We start from the raw sequence: 13,999 nt of genomic DNA on the forward strand, positions 1-13,999 counted from the left end.
TAAAGTCAAATTGCATTTCGTATTCACTTTTTTGTTCCCTGACAACAGCATGCACAGCAGCAACTACTGGAGTTTGTACGGGCAATTTTAGTCATATTTTCCCTTACCAAATCATACATGAGAAGCTAATGTCATTATTATGCACACCAGTTAAGCTTTTTTTGTGCACTAATCAAAGCAATATTGAGTAGTATACTGACAGGTTTTATCTGATGTTGTGTTGTGTTCATTCCATATATATATATATGTATATTCACTGTTGAAGTGACGTAATAAATCGGATTAACTACCACAGCAATGGATGAATACAATTTTGACTATATCGCCCTGCACTACAAGCAGGTTGCACACATCACCTGCTGATCTTGCAAGTGCAAGTGATCAGAATGATATGGTTCAATGCATAGGTATCGCATGAACGTTGTAGTCAAAAATTGTATTCATTCATTGCTATGGTAGTTAATCCGATTATTACGTCCCTTCAACAGCGAATAGCCCCTGTTTTAAAACATGTTAGAGTGTTATTGTATAGGCCAGCAGTTTGCAACACCCAGCATGCATGCCGTAGTTAACATACAAACCATACAAACCCCTTTTCAAGGCACACAAGCTGTCTTTGGAAACCAATAAATATGACAATTTTACAAATTCAGAAAGGCTGCCCCTGGACCCTACAAGCATTCCTTTGAAAGGTACTAAGGCCTAAAAAAAATTGTTTGATTGGCGTAACATTAAAAAAAAATAGGGTAGGTAGGTCAGGATCTTTTTTTTTTTTTTTGCTGTAAATTGCATTTGATAATGGCCTCAGAACTTTTTCTTTAAAAAAAATGTTATCATTTATTTTTATTTATTTTTGCCAAAAAAAAAAATCAAGGTCGGGCCTAATGTCATGGTCGGTCGGGTTATGCCAATCAAACAATTTTTTTAGGCCTAATACCTCGTGTGGTTTGTGGCATGCACAATGAGTATTCAATTGGAACAAGAGCTGTCTTTAAAAAAGACAACGCCACAGATGCAGATCGTATTTCATAATAATTTTGCATTAGAGTGCCTGGAGTACCATAATTTGTTTTGTGTATGGAAAATTAACCAGGTGGGAAATACTGGTATTTCTAAAAAAATTGCTGTCCCCAGGTGCAGGCTGATAATTCAGCTCTTTGACCATTAGAGAAAAACTTCGGTGTAATCAAAAAAAAAAAAATATCTTGTCTGTCAAAATTAGTTGTCACTTTCCATTCAGTATTCCAAGCTTCAATATGCTCTAACCCTGTGAAAAGTGAATTTCTACTTTTGCATCTAAACTGGCCTCAAAAAGAAACTTATAATTTTTCACAAGGTCATATCTTAAAATCCTCTCCATAAAAATGAACAAAAAGTGCACACAGGATTACTTCAATACTCTACTCTAAACACATGTCAGTAATCAAGCAGTTGTCCAACTGACACAACAGCAAAATACACTGACATGGAACACCTTCCTGGATCAAAATTCACAGCCCAACAGATTTCTTTTGTTGGGTTCCAATGATTCGCCTGTGAATGTGGTCCCGGAAGCTGTTACGTGTCAGTGCATTTTACTGTTGTGTCAGTTGGACAACTGCTTGGTTACTGACATGTGTTTAGAGTAGAGTATTGAAGTTATCCTGTGTGTATATGTGTATATAAAACAATGGGCTGTTCCAGTTGAAATCCATATACCCTATGGATGACATGACCTTAATCTCAATTTCAATTACCCATTCAGGTAACCCCATTTTAAATTCACATTCCTTTTATAGTTGGAGATAAATGTCATGTTTTCCACAGGGGGTGAATGGATTCAAACTGGAACAGTCCAATGTACAAAAGAATGTGAAAACTGTTAGGCTGTCTCCAAAACACTAGACCAATGAGTTAAAACCAAAGAGCACCGACGCTGTCATGTTTGCATGTCGCTCATGGAAGGCAAATAGTATACCTCCAGTTAATTTTGCTATGTGTGTGCCAAACTTTGATTCAAAGGTGTTGTTGTTTGCATTATACGTACACCGTTTTGTGCCAAAAATTAAGCGCTGATTGCGCAAACCCTTGTAATGCTCAAACTTAATAACACAAATTATCATTCAATTTTGGGCTTATGCCAAAAAAAAAGGCGGATGCACCACAGCTTTACAGACGAGGCAATTTTGAGTCGGTACTCTTTGTACAATCTCTGTGCATCAGACTCATCTTGCTTGATCTCACAATATATACTTCATCATCAGGACGTTCAAATTACATTATCAACAGAAGCAAGTATTTATGGGAGTATCATGGATGGATAACTAAAAAAATGTGATGTGTGTGAAAAAAAAAAAATTTAATTCTGTTGCAGGAAAACATTATATTAACCCAATGCTGTGAATTACATGTAGATTCCCATAGCTTTGTAAAGCATGCTTGAAAGGAATAGGATGTTCCAGTTAAGCTCCACACTCCCCCTATGGAAGACATGACCTCAATCTTCCACATAGGGAGTGTGAAATTTAAATGGGGTTACCTGAATGGGTGACTCCATTTGAAATTTACACCTCATTGTGGGAGATTAAGGTCATGTCTTCCATAGGGGGTATGTGGGTTACAACTGGAATAGCCCAAAAGAATGCAAACTTCTATTAATTATGTGTGATGTGAATACCCCTGGGCTTGTATTACATAATTTAAGGGGGTACTACACCCCTGGCCAATTTTGTGCCTATTTTTGCATTTTTCTCAAAAATTATAGCGCATTGGTGACAATTAACATATGTATATTATAGGGGCAAGGACTACAACTACTGCACTGGAAATTTTATTTCAGCACAGACAACAGTTGTGGAGTTACAGTCAAAATATGAGGGAAAAGCAATATTTGATCAATAAATCAATAACTACTTGCCTTGAGTTGCTGAATTTTCAGTGCAATAGTTTTAGTCCTTGCCCCTATAATATACATGTATCTTACGTGTCACCAATGCGCTATAATTTTTGAGAAAAATGCAAAAATAGGCACAAAATTGGCCAGGGGTGTAGTACCCCCTTAACAATCACAATGTGTTGTCATTAAATATTTTAGGTAGATCCTCCCACAAAATTCATACATGTCTAGATAGACCCCCACAGCATCATTAGTATGACTGGTGTTAAAGTGCATATTCTTCACTGTGCCTTTCAGATAGTATGATACTTTTAATCCACAAGAGCATAAACTATACATCAAGTTACACCCATATTTAGCCTGATAACAGACTTGTAGACTCCTGGAAATTTGGACCAGCCCCAAGCTTATCAAGCAATGGCCCATATGTTAACATCTCTATGTATTACATCTCATTCAACAGAATCTGATGATATCAGTTGATGCTGACCCAAGTGGAGATGGTGGTGATGTTGATACCGGTATCCATAGTGGTAGAGGAAGAGGAGGGAGAGGAAGAGGTGGTCGGGGTAGAGGTGGCAGGGGAGGTAGAGGGGGAAGAATGGTGACTATGACCTCTGAAGAAGCAAAGTATAAGGTAAGGGATTTCTTGTTGTCTGGAAACAGTGTGTACAATTGTACCCCTGTCATCAAACGTTATCCCCGTCGTTAACCCATGATCCCATCAAATTAATCAATCAAAATAAATATATTGCGTTATTCCATATAAAATTAACACTATAGTCCGTCAAGTACAAAGTAAATAGACTTCAGAAACTGGAGGTATGAGAATAAATATTTAAGTGCAATGCGTGTGTAAATTCTTCTTAGATGCGCCAACTGCTATGCGATTTGTACTTCCTGAGCACACCACGCTCTTTATGCATCTTGTGTGAGGCAAAGCATTGACCCCCGATACCACAGATTTGGTTTGTACTCCTAGGTTGAAGCAGTATACCCCTGTTGAAGATTTTGGAAATATCTTCAACAGGGGGAGTATGAATTTCAAATGAACTTAGCACATTAACTCTAGAACAATAGAAACCGGCTCCAACCGGTACTGGCAGTCGACCACCGGTCATGCTTTGGTTTTCATCCCTAACCCAGATGGCTGTCAAAAACAGTGAACCAACATGTCATGTAACTGTTTTAGTTTACCTGCAAGTGACCGTGGTTAAAACATGTGTTAATATAAATAACATTTGTGACTCGCTCTGACAAAACCAGGAACAAGTCACATTTTTGACATTTCATGATTTGAATAATAATGTAAGCACTAGACAATAAGCTTTAAAATGATACCAAAACTATATAAATAGCTTTAATACTTTTTAAGATATGGATAATTTTGTAAATGATACCTTGATATTTTTGCCAAATTACTGTTCTGAATAATAGGCCAATTAGTTTCCTGCCTTCCTGCCTTATTGATTAAATAAACCTCTTTTTAATAGTACTTTCAAGGATTTGAAAGTCCACTTAGTCTCACGGTAAAGGCCTATTACTCAAAAACATGTCTTTCGACTTGTTCCGGGTTTTGTCGGAGCTGGTCATATTTGTAACTCCTTTTGTGTGTATTTGATTGTGTGTATGTCTACCAGCTGCCTCGTCAATCACCAGCAAGCATATACCGGCAAACATAGACATCAGTCTTTAGATGGAAATTCCTCAGTTCTAAGAGAAAACTGTAAATGGACAAAAAATTACATTTCCCATCTTTGATTGACCTGTTTTGTATTCATTAATGTATATATTGCAAATAGATAATCAACATTGCTTTTAGTTCTTATTTTATTTCCATTTTTTGTCGAGTTGTAAAATTTATAGTTATAATTGCTACACAGTAGTTTATAGATCTGGTGTTTTGACATGTCTGTGGGTCTTGCTGACGTGATGCTGCCCTCAATGTCTGGTCACAGTGCTTACAGCAATGCTAAATTCTTGTACAAGTGTCACTTGGTTTTTAATGTGAGTGTTAAAAGCACTCCCAGTGACCAGACACTGTGTGAGCTGTATTATAGTAATTCATTAACCCAAATACCCCAGGTGCTTTTTAGAGAAGGTGAAGGTTGGAAAGAAGGAAGGAATGAAGAAAGAAGATGTAGAGAAAAGGTGTTTTGGGGGTGCAGTTTTGAACAACAGACCTTGAGATGCCAGACACATGACCGGGGATAGCAGGCCATGGCCAAATTCTACATATTACAAAAAAAATGCAGTGCAAAAGTAATTTATTTTTAGAGTGTTGCTTATTTTATTATGCCCAAAGCATCAATGGTGAACCAAGTGCTCTCTGCATAAGACAAAGGCATTGGCAATTATGTAGATCAACTGGAAGATGTCAAGTACTATAAACTTATTTTAAATTTATTACATAATATATAGACAGGCTATGCTGAAGTCAAGTGTATCTTGTATTTTGATTCCTAATGGTATGAACCCTTTTTTGCCCGGGTGCTAACGATACACTTTTATGCCTCCAACCGGAGATGTTATGTTTCCTGGTTGTCCGTCCTTCCGTCCGTCATTCAGTCCAAGCTTGCGAGTGCAATTTCTTGGAATTGGTAAGGTGTATGGTGATGTGATTTGGTGGAGTGGTAGCAATTAGCGGTTCTATTAGGTTTTTGTTGCAAAATATGCTAATTTGATAGCTTATTTACATAAATTTGCATAAATGTCCTTGAGTGCAATTTCTTGGACTTGGTAAGGCATATAGTGAGGTGACGTGGTGGAGGGGTGGCAATTGGCGGTCTTCAAATACCGCTAGGATTTGTTGCAAAATATGCTACTTTGGTAACTCATTTTGGCTCAAATTAATTTGTTTGTTTTTATTCAATTTAAAAAAAATTAGATCTCCCCCCCGCTTCAACTTTTAGGCAACTCCATTTAAATTTCATGCACCCTTCAATAAAGATTCAACCTGAATCTTCCACAGAGGGAGGGTGAGTTTCAAATGGAGTTGGTTAAGATGCTAATTCCATTTGAAATTTGTACTCCCTCTGTGGAAGATATTTTCAAAATCTTTCACAGGGGTAGTGTGGATTTTAAAAGGAATAGTCCATTTGTTACCTGGTATAATATAGTGAATATTACACATAGAATTCTCCTTCCTGGATACATGTCATGCTCAGTGGTGGGTGGCACTGGGAATTTTTCTTTTGGGGGGGCATGGGGAAAAGTAAATTTCAAAGGGGCAAAATTAACAAATTTTGTGCAAAATTGCAGCAAAAAGTGAAATTTTTTGTAATTTTGGGTTTTACTGAGGGGACACAGCGGGGCAAGAGTTCTGACCCCCCCCCCCCATGTATGAAAGATTTATGAAAGGATGTGGTGGTGATGACCCATCGTGTGCTTGTAGAAAGTACAGTGTATGAGATTGGCAAAGAAAAATAATTTGGCAGTGAACATGAGTAAATGACACAGATGTTGGGAAATTAGAAAATGGTAGGTTTTAGTGTCACAGTAATATCAATATCATAAAAAAGTACTGTGACACCTCTGCCACATCTTTTTTAATTAATGTGCAAAGGCTAAGTAACACTAATAAATTCGAACTTCATGAGCTCCCAGTAGGAGTGGTGAACAATGAAAATCATTGGTTTAAGGCTCGCATAGTGACGTTTTCACATATTTTTTGTGGGACCTGAGAGTACATCAGACATATCGAATTGCATTTTTAAAACAAGGACTGTCCTGATATCAAATAATTGTGATTTTTTTTAAATTCGCGATATAATACACATTTTATGGCAAATGATTAAAAATTGATATTTTTGAAATTTAACAGTCCTCGATATGAATTGTATAAATCTAATGTACTTTAAGTGTATGTAGCTGGGATGAAAAGCTGACGATCACTTGAAAATTTTGACCTTTCATATTGAAGATAAAAATTCTTTTCCCAAAACCTAAAAAATTTAGATGTTTATTATATCACAAATTTCAAAAAATCAAAATTAGTTGATATCAGAAGGACATTCCTTGTTTTAAAAATGCAATTTGATATGTTTGATGTGCTCTCAGGTCCCACAAAAAATAGGTGAAAACATCGCTATCCAAGCCCTCAAGTCATCAAGGTAAAAATCAAGGTCTGTTCATTCATATGATGATGGGTGCTTACAAATATATAGCTAAGTGCCTGTCGATTGACCCCCCCCCCCTTTTAGGGGCGATGCTTAAAATTAACAAGGGGTGAGTGCAATTTGTCTAAACCACAAACAAGCTTACCACATTTAACGTTATTTCCAAATTTGCTTCAGACTCAGTACACCGGTCGATCTTACCGTTTCCGATGTTGATTAAGATACTTCTTGCATCGATCCCGAGATGCGGAAAAACCAATAGTCATTTTGTCCCACATAAATGAATAAATAACAAAACCCCCGATCCCCGAGTGGACTCACCCATTCGGTGACGTCACACTACGATAATCACCCTTATCCTCCTTGGTTTCTAGATGAGATAGACGTGTGGATTTTTCTTTACCAACGCTAAGTATCATTACGAACCAAAGGACGAGATATACAGTTTGTTTGTTACACTGAGGTAAAACCAACCAGTATATAGTCGCTAGGGAGATAGTTTTGACGACATTTTTCGCTAGAAAAGTGACAAAACGATCCAAAAACTTAGCTTGTATGTGTGTTTCCGCTCATATCACGGGACACACGTTTTTCAAAATGGCCGCTTTAGGACGCCATTTTATTTTTGTTCTCACGTAAAACAACTATAACAGACTAGTAAGTTACAATAGATGTTTGTACAGTACTGTGTATACATGTATGGTGAGTGATTATCGCTATGTTTATGGTGTGCTCTATCGTTATATCTTTCAGTACGCGCCTGATGACGCTGAGTTACTGCTAAGAGTTGGTGGGCTTCCGAAGGGACCAGCCTGACAAATCTTCCCCAAAAGGTTTTCAGTTTTTCATCCCTTTGTATATATATTTTTATATCATACCACTACATCAGCGTCAGCCACTGTGCGTGTGGGTCTGTTTATTGGGCTTGAGCTTGTGTTCGGGGGTAGTGCTGTACGCTCCCGATTACTACAATGTCTAGGCCTTGTCAATCATGCCCTTCCCTTGTACCAGAGTGGGACCCGCATCCACTCTGCTACTCCCACAGGGATTGCTCTAAATCAAATAAGTGTGCTTCCTTTTGCATAGGCTTATCGGACATCCACTTCGAGGATTTAGAAAGTAGCGCTTCGTTTAGGTCTTCGACACAGACAGAAGACGAAGACTAAGAAACAGAAGCCTACAGGTAAGATAGATATGGTAGGTACTAGCGAGTCAGGCAAGGGCCACGCTAAGGTAACCTCTGGGGCTCCGGTCCCGGCAAGCAGGCGGACCCTCCGGGACTGCTAGCGAGCCCGAAGGCCTAGCAGCCAGCGAAAGCACTGACTTTACGTCTAAGCTAGTAGCAGGCAGCAGGGCGGTACTTGCCCTAACAGGCGAGTACCAGTCTACCAGTGAGATCTCTAGCGAGCTTCTTGCAGGTGGACACCCGTCTATTGCTGGCGAACGAGCGGGTCTAGCACCCGCGAAGTAGCCGGCGACGGACAGTATGCCAAGGGTACCCGGCTTGCCTGGGTTGAATCTAGCATACAGCGTGCAGCGGACTTGCCTCGGCCGGTCTGTAGCACGCAGCGTGCCAGTGGAACCCGGGCTTGCCTGGGTTGATCCACGGCACGCAGCACGCCTTTCGCTCCCGCAAAGGGTCGAATGAAAACGCATGGGTTTAGCAGAGACGATACCGGGCTAACGCTTCAGGTGTAGTCTTAGCAGAACCAACTGGGGTTGTCACACGGCAGCGTTCCATGGTGGGACCGCCGAGTGATTCCCTGGGCCTTGGAATGGCTGCCGGCTGTCCTCCGGGACTGGCTAGCGGCTATACCGGGGTTGGGCTCGCAGTCTCTCACGGGACAGCGACCCAAGTGCAAACAGTGGCAGCTACCGAGACGAGCTACGGCTTGACTTCAGTGGTAGCCACTATGCACGCCCCATAGCTGCCGTGAGTGGTCCGCCACACACAGCGACCTTGGGCGAGGCTCAAGAGGTTAGGGTAGGTAGTTTGAACAGCCTGGCTGATCAACAACCCACTTATGTCCTCGAGAGCCAGCAGAGCGTGGGTGATCCATTACAGTCAATGGGTCAATTACCCTCTTATGATCGATCACTATCTATTCAGCGGAGCATGGCTCCATTGATTGATACTGCCTATTCAGGTAGCGAGGTGACTGATCGAGGGTATACACGCCAGCTACCCGTGATACTAGGCAAGCTCCTTTTAGCCAAGGGACAGCCAGTATAGCGGGTACCCATACACACGGCTTGATCCTCTAGCGGGGGCGCTGTGAGGCATGGGTACAGTGGTGCGCAGCCGGAGCCCTACCGGGCACCTACGCTACAACCACGCAGGTACCGCAGTACTTTCGTCCTGGTTACCACAGTCTCTGTGGCAACAGGGGGAGGCGGTACTGGTACTGCTGCTCCATGGGGTTTCCCTGGTGGCGGATCCTTTCAGGGTCAGCTACCAACAGGGTATGCCCGTGGTATCCGCCGCAGGGTGGTTTCTTCCACGGTCTTCCACCGTGGCAAGTGCCGCCTAGCGTTGGGCAAGCAGTACCACCAGTTGTTACCCAACCCGGCGGCGAGTGGCTAACCCTGATACAGCTCAGGGTAGGCCGCACACTGCTATGGCTAGGGCGACAGCAGCGAGAGCGTCAGCGGATCCCGGGTGCTATAGCTAGCATCTCGGGGTCTAGCGGGAGTACTCCCTCTTCTGCTGGTGTTCAGTTGGCTAGCCACACGGTGGCGACACCTCCCTGTCCACCTTCAGATGCCCGTCGTCAGATCTCTTCCTCATCAGAGAGTGAGTCAGAGTCTGAAGGCGAGGGAAAGGAGTCGGAAGATGAAACCAGTAGCGACTCACAGTCTGTTGAGACTGTGCAGCTAGCTTCAGGTATCCTTCCCCGCTTCCCGTGAGGAACTCGCTAGCAATGGTCTGCCTGCGGACACCGCTGAGGTGATGAGCCGTGTGGCCCAAGGTTTGGGCCTGGCTTTCTCTCAGGAGGAGTCCGTTCAGGAGGACCAGGGCATCTTTCAGTAGGATGCCCAGCTAGCGGCGTCCACACAAGGGTCGCCCGCACTTGCATTCCCGGCGGACCTCAAGGGTAGGTTTCAGTAGGGCTGTCAGGCTCGCTGGAGCTTGACGCCCGCGTGCTTGCACGCTTCCACTGCGTGTTTCGCAGGAGGACTACTGAAACCTACCTCAGGGTCCCTGACATGGATCCAGACGCGTTGCCAAGCGCCTGCCGCTAGCGGCCAAGGCGCACGGTCGTTCTCTCCCCAGTGGGAGGAGGAGCTAAAGCTCATCGATAAGCGAGCACGCCGCTATCAGAGTCTCTAGCGTCGCTACCACGCTTGCCGAGCACCTCGGTAGGAAGGTAGCGAACGACCACGGGCAACGTCGAACTCTTCCGCGAGGTTAATCTGTTAGCGGTGCTAACAGCTAACCTCAACGAGAGTTCTATGGGCCTAGCCCATAGGATGTCATCTCGCCGCCGGGAGAATGCCTGTCTGTCCCTCCAGTCAACTTACGGCTCCGACTTTGCTGATGCAATGAAGAAGTCAGACTCGGTGGGACAGGGGCTACTCTTTGGACAGGCCTTTTGCGCTACGGTTGAGGACCGGGCAAAGAAGGCCACCAATGAGAGCACTCTGAAGAAGTCGGAGGCTGCCCTGACCAGGGGGAAGGGCAGTAAGGCGAAGAAGAAGCACAAGAAGAAGAAGTCTTCTAAGCGTTCTTCAGCGCCAGCTCTGGCTTCAGCAGTACGCGCACCACAGACTACACCCGAGCCCGAGGCTACTCCAGCACCTCCCAAAAAACTGGGAAGCGCAAGAGTAGTGCTGGACCAGATGGCAAGCCCCTAAGAAGAGCCGTTCTTCTAAGGGTGGCAAACCAGATCGGTCCTGAGGGCACGGCGGCCGACAGTCCATGCCGGCAGGCCTTGACTTCCCACAGGATTCCCCTGTGGGCGGCCGCTGTGCATACGCCCAGAGATGGCATGCCATCTCACCGGGCGCCTGGGTATTGTCAGTGGTCAGTGGGGGTTACAGGCTGGAATTTACCAGCCACCCCTCGTGGCGCCTGCACGATTCAGAGGTCCACGGTAGTGCCGCCAGACGGCCCCCAGCGTCGGGCACTACTGTCAGAGGTCACTCAGCTTCTCACGGCAAGCGATTGTCCCGGTCTACCCCCTTTCACCAAGGGTTTTGGAGCACGCTTTTTCTGGCTCCAAAGAAGACCGGCGATTGAGGCCCATTCTGAACCTCAAGCCGCTGAACGAGTTCATCAGGCCCAAGAGGTTCAGAATGGAGACTCTCGCTTGGTGCTAGCCTGCCCCATCAAGGGTATGTGGGCGGCATCGCTAGATCTCTCGGACGCAGATCTGCATGTTCCGATCGCACCTCAAGATCAGAGGTTTCTACGCTTCAAGGTACAGGGTCAAACTTACCAGTTTCGATGCCTGCCATTCGCTTGTCCACCTCCCCAGAGTGTTTACACTCCTGGTCAGGGCGGTGGCAGCGTACCTGAAGCGCAGGGGAGTCAACATGTGTTGCTACCTGGACGATTGGTTCATTTACGGACGCACCCCACTGGAGACACAGTGTCTCGTGGAGTTAGTAGTCCGTACGGTGCGGGACCTGGGATTTCTGATCAACGCCAAGAAATCCAATTTGGTCCCGACGCGAGACACCACTATTCTTAGGGGCCCAGATCAACCTCAAGGAGGGGATCGCGCGCCTCACCCGAGAGGGTGACGAACATGGCGAGGTGTGCCCGACTCTTGGCCGAGTCAGAGGGAGCACCCGCTGTGGCATGGATGAAGGTTGCGGGCCTTATGGCCAGTATGGTAGACCTCGTACCGGACTGCCGCTTTCACATGAGGCCTATACAACTACACCTTCTAGCCTTTTACAGGCCCAGTCGTCACCCAATATCCTCGCGGTTCCGATGTCGGAGATCGCGCGAGAGGAACTCTGGTGGTGGACCCATCAGCCCAATTTGACTCAAGGTGTCAGGTTCCCTGCACCAGCGGTGCGTCACGTAGTGACGACCGACGCGTCAAAACTGGGCTGGGGGGGCCACATCCACGGGGGCTCAGTCTCGGGCCTATGGTCGGCCACGGAGACGGAGTTCCATATCAACCTTCTCGAACTTTGGGCAGTGGAGAGAACTCACCCGCATTTCGAGAAGGTGATCTTGGTATCTCATATCGTTGTCCAAACGGACAACACAACCGTGGTGGCCTACCTCAACAGACAAGGGGGCACAAGGTCACCACGGTTGTGCCTGCACGCACTACGCCTGATAGGGTGGTGCAAGGCCAGGCAGATTACGTGGCGAGCGCTGCACATAGCGGGAGTCACCAACACCCTCGCGGTCGATCTGTCACGAGGAAAGGTGTCGGGACCTACAGAATGGTCCCTTGCTCCGCAGGCCGCCCAGACCCTCTTCCAGGTGATGTACCACCCCTCGATAGATTTGTTCGCATCTCATCGCAATCATCAGCTGCCGGTGTACTGCTCGAGGGTCGCAGACCCACAGGCATTCGCCGTGGACGCTCTGTCCGTGAGACTGGGGAGGAATGACTGCTTACGCTTTCCCCGATCTCGCTACTCGCAAGGGTGGTGACCAAGATCGGGAGGGAGGATTGCAACGCATTCTGATAGCACCGTTCTGGCCGAAACACCTGTGGTTTCGACCGATGGTGGATCTACTAGCGGCACAGCCGCGAGTACTCCCCGAAAGTTACCAAATCTACTCCGGATGCCCGGAGGAGAGGTACCAAGTCTACCACTAGAGCACCTGCAGTTAGCTGCATGGCCCTTATCAGGGAACGTCTTGCGGCGGAGGGAGGCTTTTCATCAGAAGCTGCTTCTCTCATCGCCGGGGTAGACGAGAGTCTACCCTCCGTGCGATAGTCAGCGCTTTGGCTCCCTACTACGCATGGTGCGATGAGAGAAATACATCTCCCACTAGAGCCTCTGTGCCTCTAGTGGCAGATTTTCTGACAGAAAAGTTCAGGTCAGGACTTCAGCAGGCAACGATAGCCAACTATAAGTCAGCCATTCTCTCGATTCATCGAGGATTCAAGACGGGTCGACTATCAATTCAGATGGGTCCCTAAGTCTTCTTCTCGACGGTATGTTCAACGAGCCCGCCGAAAGGAAGGTGGTCCCTCCATGGGACCTCAACACAGTCTTGGAGTATATTAAGGGTCCCCTTTTGAGCCCCTGTCAAAAGCGACCCTTAAATACGCCACTCTTAAGGCGGCCTTTCTTCTGGCGTTGGCTTCGGACGGCGCTGCTCAGAGTTGCACGCAGTCTCAAGTCAGCCTCCGTGTTTACTAACAACGGGCGACGCTGTTTCTTCGCCCGGATTTCCTTGCAAAAATGAGCGGCAAGTACATTCCGACACTCGCCCTCTTCCTCCCCAGTATTGGGCAGGGTTCAAATCAATAACCAAGACAGGTTGTGGTGCCCGTGAGGGCGCTACAGCACTACCTTGGCCGAACACAAACCTTAAGAGGGGCTCATGACCGCTTATTTATCACTCACGCAGAACCGCACGGTCCAGCCGCTAAACAGACTCTGGCACGGTGGCTGGTCCAGGTGTTGGTGGACTCGGGCGGCAAAAGACGCCGCCTCAAGGCCCACTCAACCAGATCTATCTCATCTTCGTGGGCCTACCATAGGGGGTCCCCATAGAAGAGATTTGTCAGGCTGTGTCTTGGAAGAACCCGTCGTCCTTTTCCACGGTTTACTACAAAAACGTAAACCAACGACCAGGCGATAAGTTCTCCAGGGCTATTCGGCGGAGATAATATGGTGGTTGGGTATCAGGTGTTTTATGGACAATCAGAATTCCAACATGGTAAGAACCAGTGTTTCTATTTCTTAACCACTGAACTTTCAGTTCAGGGTTTTTGTCTGTTCACGTAGTCTTTCTGTTTCCGGCCGTGAGGGGGGGAAATAGTTTGACCTCGCGATTACCATGCTACCCACTCTCCCGATCCTT

The 13,999-nt window shown here is 45.8% G+C and overlaps 1 protein-coding gene across 3 annotated transcripts in view; it reads left to right on the plus strand.

The window, feature by feature from the left end:
• LOC140153521 (uncharacterized) overlaps positions 1-13,999 on the plus strand; it is a 62,906-nt gene that overhangs the window by 25,558 nt on the left and 23,349 nt on the right. For all 3 annotated transcript variants that reach the window (XM_072176295.1, XM_072176296.1, XM_072176298.1), the window contains one exon: positions 3,339-3,512. In XM_072176295.1, the coding sequence (XP_072032396.1) occupies positions 3,339-3,512 (174 nt within the window). The remainder of the gene's footprint in view (positions 1-3,338; positions 3,513-13,999) is intronic.

The sequence above is a fragment of the Amphiura filiformis genome, chromosome 5 (assembly GCF_039555335.1).
Source record: "Amphiura filiformis chromosome 5, Afil_fr2py, whole genome shotgun sequence".
NCBI lineage: Eukaryota > Metazoa > Echinodermata > Ophiuroidea > Amphilepidida > Amphiuridae > Amphiura > Amphiura filiformis.